The sequence below is a fragment of the Vanessa atalanta genome, chromosome 20 (genome assembly GCF_905147765.1).
Source record: "Vanessa atalanta chromosome 20, ilVanAtal1.2, whole genome shotgun sequence".
Classification (NCBI taxonomy): Eukaryota; Metazoa; Arthropoda; class Insecta; order Lepidoptera; family Nymphalidae; genus Vanessa; species Vanessa atalanta.
Window position 1 is genome coordinate 8196154 of NC_061890.1, and position 11756 is coordinate 8207909.

General features: G+C 29.1%; 2 protein-coding genes across 3 annotated transcripts; one reads left to right on the forward strand and one right to left on the reverse strand.

The window, feature by feature from the left end:
* The first annotated feature begins 184 nt into the window (after positions 1 to 184).
* Positions 185 to 8635, forward strand: LOC125071862 (E3 ubiquitin-protein ligase siah-1-like). 2 transcript variants are annotated; one of them, XM_047682275.1, is made up of 7 exons: positions 185 to 600; positions 1018 to 1146; positions 3906 to 4028; positions 5540 to 5662; positions 6228 to 6465; positions 6852 to 6993; positions 7212 to 8635. In XM_047682275.1, exons 1-7 carry the CDS (start codon positions 563 to 565, stop codon positions 7664 to 7666), a joined length of 1248 nt encoding a protein of 415 aa, XP_047538231.1. In that variant the 5' UTR covers positions 185 to 562; the 3' UTR covers positions 7667 to 8635. The 2 variants fall into 2 exon arrangements, with proteins under 2 accessions (XP_047538231.1, XP_047538232.1); XM_047682276.1 differs by having other exon boundaries at positions 1038 to 1146.
* Positions 8636 to 8738: 103 nt separating this feature from the next.
* On the reverse strand, positions 8739 to 10999 carry LOC125071863 (protein unc-119 homolog). Its single transcript, XM_047682277.1, has 3 exons — positions 10435 to 10999; positions 10118 to 10290; positions 8739 to 9980 (listed from the first exon to the last, which is right to left on the reverse strand). The coding sequence occupies exons 1-3, from the start codon at positions 10785 to 10787 to the stop codon at positions 9862 to 9864; spliced, it is 645 nt and encodes a 214-aa protein (XP_047538233.1). The 5' UTR covers positions 10788 to 10999; the 3' UTR covers positions 8739 to 9861.
* Positions 11000 to 11756: the final 757 nt, after the last annotated feature.

Genomic DNA, 11756 nt, shown 5'->3' on the forward strand with positions numbered 1-11756 from the left:
AAAGTGGAAATGAGTAGTTAAATGCAATAGTGTTGTAAGGTTTTTTTATCTTTTTTCATACTTCCATTGGAATAGGTAGGTATATACAATACCATTATTCGTCTACTAAGCTTGCCACCGTGCCAACGTGTATAAGAAACTTTATAGTTTACCTAAGGAAAAAAAAAAGTTGTCTATGCATGGTAATTTCCTAAGCGACGTGTTATGTGTAATGTGTATCATTGCTTCTAAATTTTAATCTTGTTTGTTAATAGTTAGTTGTTGCTTAAATAAAACAATTAATAGATCTGTTCTGCAGTTCTAAACTATTTTTGTCGTGTTAGTTATTAATTATTTAGTATATAATTGTATTCATGGTATATATTGCCTTGTACCCTGCTCTATCATATATTTTAATATTGTCTCAAATTAGTTTTTATATATTTTTATTTTTGGTATAGAATAAAAAGTGTAATACATGTGATTAATGACAAAGTACATCTAAAATAAGTGGATAAGATAACTGTATACAAACCTTTATTACTAAGTTATTAATTTTGTTAGTAGCTGTGTTTATTTTAAAATGGGGGCTAATAATTCGAAAACTAATACTACAAGAAGGTATGTTGGAATAAAATTTGTATGATTATGACATAATAAATTATATTTAAAGATAATATATTACTAATAACTAAGCGAATCGTTGTGGAAGTAAGTAAGTAGTGTTTACCCGTTGAATGCCAATTCCGATTGCTTACTTGTAATTATCATTTAACTTAACACTTCAAGTTATTTCTCTAATTTATTTTACTATTGTGTTAATACTGTAAGGAAATTGGATGTTACTGAAAACAAAGCAAATACGGTTAATATATTTTCAGTTAAGAAAAAAATATATATATGGCCACAATACCAATATTTTTATATAAAGTATTAACGAAACTCAAATGTATTGGACTCAATTAATATTTATTCCAATTATATTTATTCATAGATTAATCTAAAATAAACTCATAAATTAATTTAATCTATCCGCAGAAGTAGACAATTTTTTACAGAATTATATCAAGATTTGCAGAATCAACGTGAAGGATATGAAGAAAATTATATGAATTTTATACAATCTCAGATTGAGATTCATGAATCTATCCAAAGAAATCTAAACAGGTATAATATGGAACCAATTTTTTTAAATATATTCATATTTAAAAAATCTAATAACTATAAAATACAAATAAAATATAAATTCAAGAAGTAACAATAAATAGTTACTTCTTGAATCAACTAACATAACTAGTGCATCAATAAATTTATTAATTTACACAGAAGAATAGAGAGTTTTACCTAAAAATAAAACTTACCTATTATTTTTTCATCAATATCCGGAATCCATCTTGAGTCAAGCACCAATCTTTCTGCCTTAAATCAGCCTTTTCTACTTACTCTCCGTTAATGGCCTTTGCTTGCTTTAAACTTGTCACTCGGTTACGCCCTGGGTGACGTTTTGTCATTATGGAACTCATGATGCACCAGGTAGACCTTACAGGGATTCCGGAGATTGATGAAAAAATAATAGGTAAGTTTTATTTTTAGGTAAAACTATTATTTGCTTTGTATCAATATCTGGAATCCATCTTGAGTGATGTGTTTGTTATCACCTGGTGCTAGTAACTTATGTAAATGTTATTTAATTGACGCTATAATGTGTAGAAATGAGAATGTCTAAGTAAAATAAATTACATTAATAATTATAACATTGTATTAACTGTTATAAATGACATTCAATCACACATATAAAATAGTAATTAAATTTTTCAATCTTAATTTAATTAGTGAGAAAATTGATATAGTTTAAAGGATTTTTAAACTAGGGAGCTAATACTTTTTGACAGTAATTTTGAAACGTATGCACCATTTTTTACAGATAGTAGACAGTTACTAGTTGCAAGTTGAATATGAACTCTAGATCTAATTGAGAGATACTAGTTCTGTTTTCACTGACACTAGAGGAGCCTCATTATTAGCATAATTTAAAATATATTTACCTAATCAACAATTTTTATTCAATTTTTTTTTCTTTATCATACTCTTGCTATGATAAAGAAATTATTAATATTTCCTTTACGTGTTATAAACAAATTTTGATCAAGAATTTAACATTTAAATATTTAGCTGAGTGCTCTTAAAGCCAATCAGACTTTGTATAAATTAAGGTATCAGTTTTATAACCAAAAGTGAGCTACAAAATTATTTCAGAATTTTCATCAATTAAATATTACTGCTCGTAATAATGTAAGTTTATTAACTGTACCATGTACCTGATGTTTATCATACAATATTATGCAGTAAGTTTAAATAATTGGTAAAGGTTATCAACAACTCATATTTTTCTTTGTTTTTTGCTGGTAACAGATTTATTTTTAAGCATTTGATATATAAACAATTTAAAGAATTATATTAGAATTTAAATAAATTAAAGTAAATTAGAGAATTTCCGGATATTGTTACTTAAAAATATATCATTTTATATAAAATGTTATAATAATATAATATTAAATGTCATAATTTCTGATTTGAGTATTAAAATTCTATATGCAAGACTTATGTCAGCGTAGAAGTGCTAGGTATCGAGCAACTGGTTCAGCGCTAGGATATTTATAATTAATTTAATAAGACTTACATCACTTCTTCCAATACGCAATGGTTTGAAAGAGTTCATTATAAAACTTTGCCAGTTTGACATCAGTAATCTCCGCCCCTGATTATTCCACTATTTTAAAAAAATCTTGCCACCCGAAATCAGCTATGCTTCCAAGTGCAAATCCCGAACTTGTTGTGGGTGTTGTTCTGAGCTCGTCTCTATTAATGCATGTAAAAAATTCATTATCCGATAAAAAGTTCGTAGTGCTCAGCGGGTCTGCATCTGCATTCCAAAATACTTGTCTTTTAGCCGCTCATGTGTATTTGACTGCCTCGTTGGTCTAGTGACCTAGTGTTAAATACGACTACAGATCATGAGGTTCTTCGTTCAAGCTACAGGTCGGGCTCATATAAAGTTATTGTGTGTAGTTATTAGTCGGAAAAAAAAATAATAGCCCAGAATCGGAAAGTTGGACGTGTGTCAAGCTCCTCGTACCTATTATGATTCTGCGCCTAAACTGTTACCGGTTGTACGGACGGAATATGAGAGAAAGGGAGTAGAAAGTACACCCGTGTTTGCGCACACATTTGTGCAATAAAATAAGTCTTGATTTTTGTTTTTTTTTTGTTTTTTCTCGCTCGAGATTGGCTGCCGTAACCGAAATCGGTCAGGATATCATCATCATGTAAATAATATCGAATTCGAAAAATATTTACTCATAAATATATGTATATAAATTACAAATATGTATACATAAAAACATACCGATGGAAATATGTATGTATTATAGACCAAAAATTCTTTTAGTAGGATATTAAATACTAGATAAAAATAATTGTTTAATTTGACTTCTAAATGCGTCGCTTATACGATTATATACGATTTCTTATAGACTCTGGTAATTTGTTGCAAAGCATAAGCATAAATTAAAATATTTATGTGCTACTACTCACTCCTCTCAGTAAATATTACAACGGAGTTTGTACCAAAGAGTATATAGTATATATATTTATTTATATTTTATATCTATAACATCCCTGTTTTTAAAGCGTCAACATATTCATCTTCCACTATCTAATCTACTGCTTCACCATCATGGCATATTAATACATCTTTTAAATATTTACCGCATGGACCTTTATTTGTGACAAAAATTTTGCTGAGCTTTTAATGACAGACAGGACATGTTTGTAGAACTTGTTCAGGTCAATTCTAGCCAGAGTAAAAGATAATGTCATAGTTTGACTATAATTTTAATCGTTAAGTTACTATGTCTTCTTTTTAGACCGTCGCCAAATCCCAGCTCTCCAGTCTCAACCGTCCCTTCAACTTCATCTCACATTTCGACTCCATCTACCAATACGAATTCTGGAAATATAACGTACTATGATACTAGACCGTATTTCAGGTAAGGTAAACATTATTAACATGTAAATTATATCTATACTAATATAATAAATGCAAATATACTGTGTCTGTTACCTCTTAAAGCTTAAACTGCTCAACTGATTTAAATGAAATTTGGTGTGATAGTCCCGGGGAAAGACAAAGGCTACCTTTTATTTAATTCACCCTTCGAGGGAGTAAAATGGGGGTTGACGGCTTGTGTGCTGCAGGTCAAGTTTTATAAATTTCTTGGGGGTAAGGCTGCAGTTTGATCTAACTATATCTATGAGTGAGTCTGTTATAAACTTGTATTAATACACTATTGAGAGCGCTTATGCGCGGATTAGCTATTTTCACGACACTTTTTAGAGATTGTGAACCAAGTATTTATTAGTTACTCAAACAAAAAATACTGAACAAAAATTAAGTCTCTTTTTAATAGAATCTTTTGAAAAGATTCTAAATAAACAATATTGATGATATTTGACAAATTATTTGTTTAAAAAGCACGTTTTCAAATATTACTAAATCTAGGGATAAAATGGGCAGCTTCGTGCAGCTTCAGCTAGTTATAACTAAGTCTGTTATAAATTAATATAAATACACTATTATTAAAGCTTATAATGGTTCGTATTGACTTAATTAGACAAATATATGTCGGTATACAGAAAGATATGTCTTTCTGATAAAGGGCACAGCGAAGGCTGCAACAAAACACTATTTCTAGACCAGGTTTAAATTGAAAATAATCGTTACTACTCATGTTACTGTTTTATCATAAAAACATGCACGTTCATAAGGGTAAGATATTGAACAACACATTATTTTTAATTGTAAACATATCATGCTAAAAATCATAAATAAAAATAAATATCTAAAAAAAATCTTACGTGTTGGTATGAACTTTGTATTTGCTGACCGTGCACACACTGAATCTCGATGCTCGCAATCGTTGATTTGACGTCGCTTTTGTTCTTTGTAACCCCAAGTTCTCAGATTTCCAGTAGCTGACTAGAGTCTGGAATTTTATTATATTATGGAACCCTTGTAACAGTGGCGTAGCATAGGTAACTAGCACCCGGTGTGGATTTCCAAATTTGCCGCCCTCTTATTTTTGCAATCCATTATAAAAAAAATGTAAATAATTAATAGTTATTGAGAAAGCTTGCGCTTGCATCACCCATGCATAGAACCTGCATAGGTACCCGGGTATTTGGTAACAACAAAAAAAAAAATTACGAATAAAACACTGAAAGAAATTAACTTTTTTTCTCTAACTGCCACCTCCGCAGCGCCGCCCCCGGCAAAGTGCCGCACGGTACAGACCGCACCCGCCCCCCCCATGCTACGCCACTGCCTTGTAATCATTATAACCAATGCCAGCTCTATTTCTCTTCTCATATTATGTATCAACTAAATCGACATAATTTTCGTATAAAGTTAAGTGGATTTAAGCCTCGTGGTTATAGTTGTAATTTAGTTAACAACTTAGGGTTGTAACTTAATTTAATGTTTGTCATTTTATATTTTCAGTTCGTCAACCTCTTCGGCTTCTCCACTCCCTTCTGTACCTTTATCTCCATCAAACGTCGTAACTCCATCTAACAATACAAATACTGGAAATATATCGAATACGGGAGCTATTCCGAAAACTAGGTAAAGTAATACTAAAATATATTATTAATAATTTGATATGTCTTTTTAAAATATACACAAGGATTAGCCGAGATGGTTCAGTGGTTGGTGCGCGTGTATCTTAATATATGTTTGTGGGTTCAAACCTAGGCAAGCACAATTGAATTTTCATGTTTATAATATGGGTCTATAAGTCGTGAGAAAACCAACCCGCATTGAAGCAACGTGGTAGAATAGGCCTTCTCCTTCCTTCCCTCTAGCGGAGAGGAGTCCTTAATCCAGCAGACAAATAGTTACAGGCAGTTGTTTTACTTTTTACGAAAATTAATATCTTTGTTCATATGTAGTAGCTTGATATAAAGCCAAGGATCTTGGTTCAAAGCCTAGGTCGGGATGATAAAAAGTTAGTGGCTTTTTATATCGAAAAATACTTTGTAAAAGCTCGAAAGTTAGAGGTGTGTACATTCCGAAGCCTCAGGAAGCACATGAAGCCTTTGGTCCTACGCCTGATCTATTTCCGGTCTCTTTAATTTTTATTTTATATAAAATTTATTAACTAATAGTCATAAAATATATTTAATTTTAGGAAAGTTCCTGACACACGGACGAATAGTTCACTCGTGGGCGTGAAATGTGTAACATGTAATACTGACTTTACATCGCATATATTCCAATGTCGAAACGGACATAGTTCCTGCAACTTCTGCAGATTTCTCAAAAAAAACTGCGGACTATGTTCTATGGCAATAACGGATGTAAGGAACATAACACTGGAAGCAACTATTGCGGATATAAAGACCAAACACACTACTACTACTACTAATGTATGTATTTTTTTTTATTTACCTTAATTCAAAAAAGATTATTGGATAAAAAAAATGTAGTTTTTGTCTTTATTTGTATATAGTAAAATATTTTAATAGCAAAAGTAAAAATAAACAAATTTTATACATATATTCGATGCGATTTCCTAATGTATTTGCTATAGCGATACTTATTATGCATATAATTATTGGGAAAAAAAAACATAATTTTTATGAAGAAGATGACAATTTCAGTTTATATAACGATGAAAGTCAAATTAAATAATTTGGCTTTTACCTGCGTGGTCATTGATCGGTGGCAGCAGATGACGCTACACGCGACCAATGACTGCCCTTAAGCTGGAGGCTAGTCTAATGATAATAATTCAAGTTTGTTTAAATTTCAGGAACGTATTAAGTGTCGCAATGCAAGGCTTGGTTGTTGCCTTTCTTTCACTATATACGAAATGGACGACCACTTACAAGAATGTCCTTATACGGACATGGAATGTCCACTTAAATCCATATATCAAACCTGCAGTTGGAAAGGTATGTGACTTTGGTATTTATTTTGTTTGTATTTCGTCGACTTAACTAAAAGTCAGAATATTTGAGTCTGAGCCCCAATTCTACAAATGTATAACGATTAAGATACGTTTCCGATTCTATTCCGATCCGATTTTGACATTGAAAAAAGTATTTTTAACTTTTAACTGTATAGAGTTGTCTTCTGAACGAAATAAATAAATTATTTATATTTTTTTCAGGTAAAATTAACGATATATGTACTCATTTTAACAACGAACACCCAGACAACTGTGTGGGCGAAGTGGATAAAGAAATGACTCTCAGAAATATAGATAAAGATCAAACGTTGGTTTACTATGTTAACATTGGTCAATTCAATTTCATAATTTATATTGAATTAAATAAAAACAAGAGGACACTATCTATGACGGCTCAACTTCTGGGCACAAAAGTCAGTGCCTCAAAATGGACGTATGAGTTCAATGTATACGATAAACATAAACCACAAAGAAAATTTCAGTACATTGATGTTTGTTACTCAAATACTGCATTGATTAAGGAAATATTTAATAATCAGCAATGTGCGACATTGAATGCCGAATATGCCAAAACATTTATTAATAGAGGTTGCTTGACTTATAAGTTTTTCCTAAAAAGAAATGCTAAATACATTTCTAAAAACTCAAAAAATTGATTTAGAGAAAAATATATAGGGATTTTTTACCTATTTTTTTTTTCCAATTGAAGTTGTTTAAGACATGTATCTCAATAAGGCATATATTATAATACGGATTTAATAGCCATTAAGAAATACTATCATTAAAACAAATATTTTATTTTATGCTGAATTGCGATATATTCGTACTGCATACGACAAATCAGCTGATTTTTCAGGTCTATCGATAGTAGATTATCGATAGGCAACACTAATGCACATTCTAGTAAAAAAAATAAACACAATAGACGATTTAGTAATATTTTGTACGATAATGGTGGGTTTTATATTGTTATAATAATTTTAAGGATAATCAAAAAGACATCATGCATCATAATTTAATCCAACGATAATTTGTAATAATATAAGCTTTTCGTCTAATTCTACAGGTGTAATTCTTCTACATTTTTATATGATATCTGTTTTTAATGACAGTATCGAATTATAGACAAAATCAAATCATAATATGGTCGAGGTCGCGAATTTTTACTCATTTTTGAATGTCACGTGCGTTTTTCATAGATTACATTAGATTAATTGTTTGTTATATTATTATCCAGTTTTTCCAACCAATACAATATTTTGCGTAAAACGAGCCAAAATTCGCGGCCTCTCACATGTACTTGAATAATGAACACATGATCGTTTTATATTTAAAATATATCTTAAAACAAGGACACTTGCTCAACTATAAACAAGTTGATGGACGGCATTATCAATGAGATTTTACAATATAAGATCGACGAGTGTTTATATCTAACATTATGCCGCCTTTTTAAACATAATTGTAAAACTTATTTAATAGATTGTAAAATAATATATTTCATCCTTTTGTTTACTCATTCAGCTGGTTAGTATACCATACTGGCAGTGTCATTTCTACGAAATTAATGCATTGCATACATTACAATACATACTTTACAGTAAATATTAATTATGCTATAGAACACATAAGTAACATATTTATGAGTAGTACAAGTAAAAAGTCCAAGTACAAGTAAAATATTTATGAGTAGTATATGTTATTTCTGAATATTTTATGATATAAATATATGACATGACTGAATAAAATGATTGTATTCCTAAATTAAGATTTTTATTTCATTTTTAGAAACAATGTTTTTTATTAATAAACTTGGTTGTCCTCTGTCATTGTTTTATTATATTAAATTTTACTCGTATCCCTTGAGATCTCAATATCCCTGTAGTAATTAACATATATTGTTTCCTCCAAGACCAAGTCCTTATACATTTTTATCATAGCACATACATAATGACTAGAATACATTTTTAAATTCACTGTGTATAATTAAAAGTTTTTTCACACTAAAATGTACCTTTAAGTGACCAAACAGTGTTACACACAAATTATCTAAAGTGTCCCAAACAGTGCTTAGATAACAACACACATGAAAGTTTTGTGATTAATTGTTTTAAAAAAATATATGTACTAATGAAATAAATTAGATTTTACCCAATATTCAAGTATTATTCACTCATACATAATTGTTGTGTATACATTATTTATAGTATGTATTTAAAGTTCTCGTTTTAACTAACAATTCAAATATCACAATATTGTAGGAGATACTTGGCACCAGTATTTGTACTTGTGTCAAGTATCTTTATAAAATAAAAAAAAACTTATAGTTATATTTTCTAAACAAAATAATTAATAACAACATTACCTCAATAAATATTACTGTGGAATGTATGAAGTATCAAACAAAATTTGTTTCTATATTTTCAAAAATTATTATTAATACTGATTTTTATTTTTATAAACATATTTGATCTTAATAAAATTAATCAAAAATGAATGCATGTCTTTTTGTAAATATTCATTACTTCAGTAAATAATAAATGTTTTATCATTCATTAAAAGCTTAAATAAACTATGCATATTTGTAAATTACAAAATTGCTGATTACAAAACGTTAATAAGTACAAAATAAAATAGTAGAGTTATATCCTAAGCATTAAAAACAAATAACTGTTACATGCAAAACCCTCATCATTATAATTGTATTCAATTTTTTTTATTGCTCTCAATGTTAAATTTTGTATCAAAATTAAATTCATGAATAATATGCATACCATTAATACATAAGTTAAAAAAAAAAATTTAGTGCTTATTTTCATCAAATAGTGACAAGAAAAATACATTTGTTTTCTTAATTGTTTATACCCCCATTGTAGGCATAATCAGCTTTGTTATGCATGACCAGGTGATTGTCCACAAAGTAGAAACTGTCAGAACAAGTTTCAAATGGTGCAGCAATCATCTCTTCCACTGGAATAAGAAATAGTAATATAGAACCAAATGAGATTTAGGTAATTTTTTTTACAGATAAGTGAATTTTTATTTGCAGACAGAACCTTAAAACTATATTAAAATATAAATGCATATTAATATTTTAAACAAATTACCTAGATCAGGTGGCAAAGAAGGAAATTCATAAATATGTTCACATGTGTTCCTTGAAAATGGAATGCAAAAACCAAATTCAAAATCAAATGTCTTCAACAATGTATCTCTGAAAAAATGTTTTTCAATCATTCTGAAATGATTCACGGGACGAGCACCTACTGTAAATTCAACCCTGAAACAATTCCGATATGAATATTTTAACTCATTAAAAGTATTATTATAGAAAATATAAAATTCCTACGATTAAAATATTATATTTAATGTTACTGAATTCATAAACAAGCTTGTTTTTATTTTATAAATGATTTATACTTACGTAGCCCCCACAGTTTTGAGTTTTAAAAATTGCGGTGTAAATTGGTAGCGCACGAATCTTCCGGCATTTGGATCTAAGGGTTCTTCCTGGACATCTTCTGTTCCATCGTTATCAACACCAAAATCAGTTGGTGGTTTAGCTATCTCAAATAACACAGTGCCAGTTTCTAGATCACGTATTTTAAATCTTGTAAAATCTATATCATAAACATTGGCCTCAGGACTACATAAATATGTATCCGTAATTTTATCCAATCGTAAAACATCCTCCGGCGTTACATCGTTACGAATTACATCGTCTCTGTTTGTTTCTGCAAGGGATATTGATTCGCACTTTTTTCCAACTAAACTCATTTTCAAGGAATTCTACTTATTTTGATATTAATAAAATAATTAAACGTCAGCGCAAAAGATTATATATATTAAAAAGCTTTAAAAAATCATTAAATCATTTTATGATAATAAGTAAGTTTTTTGTATTTTATATATCTATGATGATTAGCATTTGTTTGAATTGAACTCTCAATTCTCTAGAAAGTAAAAAGTCACAAGGACGTCACTCTCCACAACTCGACATCGACTTATAATTTTGAATTTGTCACTTCGGTAATCGGTTCTTCTACAGAGTACAGACTATAAAGATTGAAGATTACATTATTATATACTTATCAAAAAATAATAATTAAAACAATAACGATCCTTATGAATTATTCCTAAATATTATTTCTTTAATAGAAAAGTTCAGGTCGTAAAAGTCAAAATGATTAAGTTGCACATTATTTTATCAAAAATTACTTAATTGTTATTAAAGCTCATACTAGTATTTTTTGTTATGTATTATTTTTACTTACACATTATTATTAAATTAAATAAAAAAACAAATTTAAAGAGTAAGCAAGGCTATAGAAATGGTGGCAGTATTTAATTTACTTCTAATTGAAATACAAATTTATATTTTAATTACTCACACAATATTTTACTCAAACTACATATTTACAATTCCACTATTTGTAACAGAAAAATGTGGTTTATATTGTCAAATTGTACAACTGTAATTTTTTCTGAGATAGATCTAGTACTTGTACCGTTAACCGTATTCAAAATTTACTGTACCGTATAAAAATTAATCTTTTAAGCGTGCAACTAAAAGCTAAATCAATCTTATAATAGGGCACTTATGAAAATGTATTGCAATCAAAGGTATTTTGTGCTTTAAATAAAAAATAAGGAAACCAAGTTCAATAAAATAGGGGAATATTTCTTTATATTTAATCCGAAGAGGACGTGACATTATATTAATTGTACTTGGAATAAAATGTTATT

Coding starts and splice junctions, on each gene's coding strand:
- LOC125071862 (XM_047682275.1), top strand. CDS start 563: ATGGGGGCTAATAATTCGAAAACTAATACTACAAGAAG. Junction 1,147..3,905: donor ATCCAAAGAAATCTAAACAG/GTATAATATGGA, acceptor TCTTCTTTTTAG/ACCGTCGCCAAATCCCAGCT. Junction 4,029..5,539: donor GATACTAGACCGTATTTCAG/GTAAGGTAAACA, acceptor TTATATTTTCAG/TTCGTCAACCTCTTCGGCTT.
- LOC125071863 (XM_047682277.1), bottom strand. CDS start 10,787: ATGAGTTTAGTTGGAAAAAAGTGCGAATCAATATCCCTTGCAGAAACA. Junction 10,291..10,434: donor CTCAAAACTGTGGGGGCTAC/GTAAGTATAAAT, acceptor GAATTGTTTCAG/GGTTGAATTTACAGTAGGTG. Junction 9,981..10,117: donor TTCTTTGCCACCTGATCTAG/GTAATTTGTTTA, acceptor TTCTTATTCCAG/TGGAAGAGATGATTGCTGCA.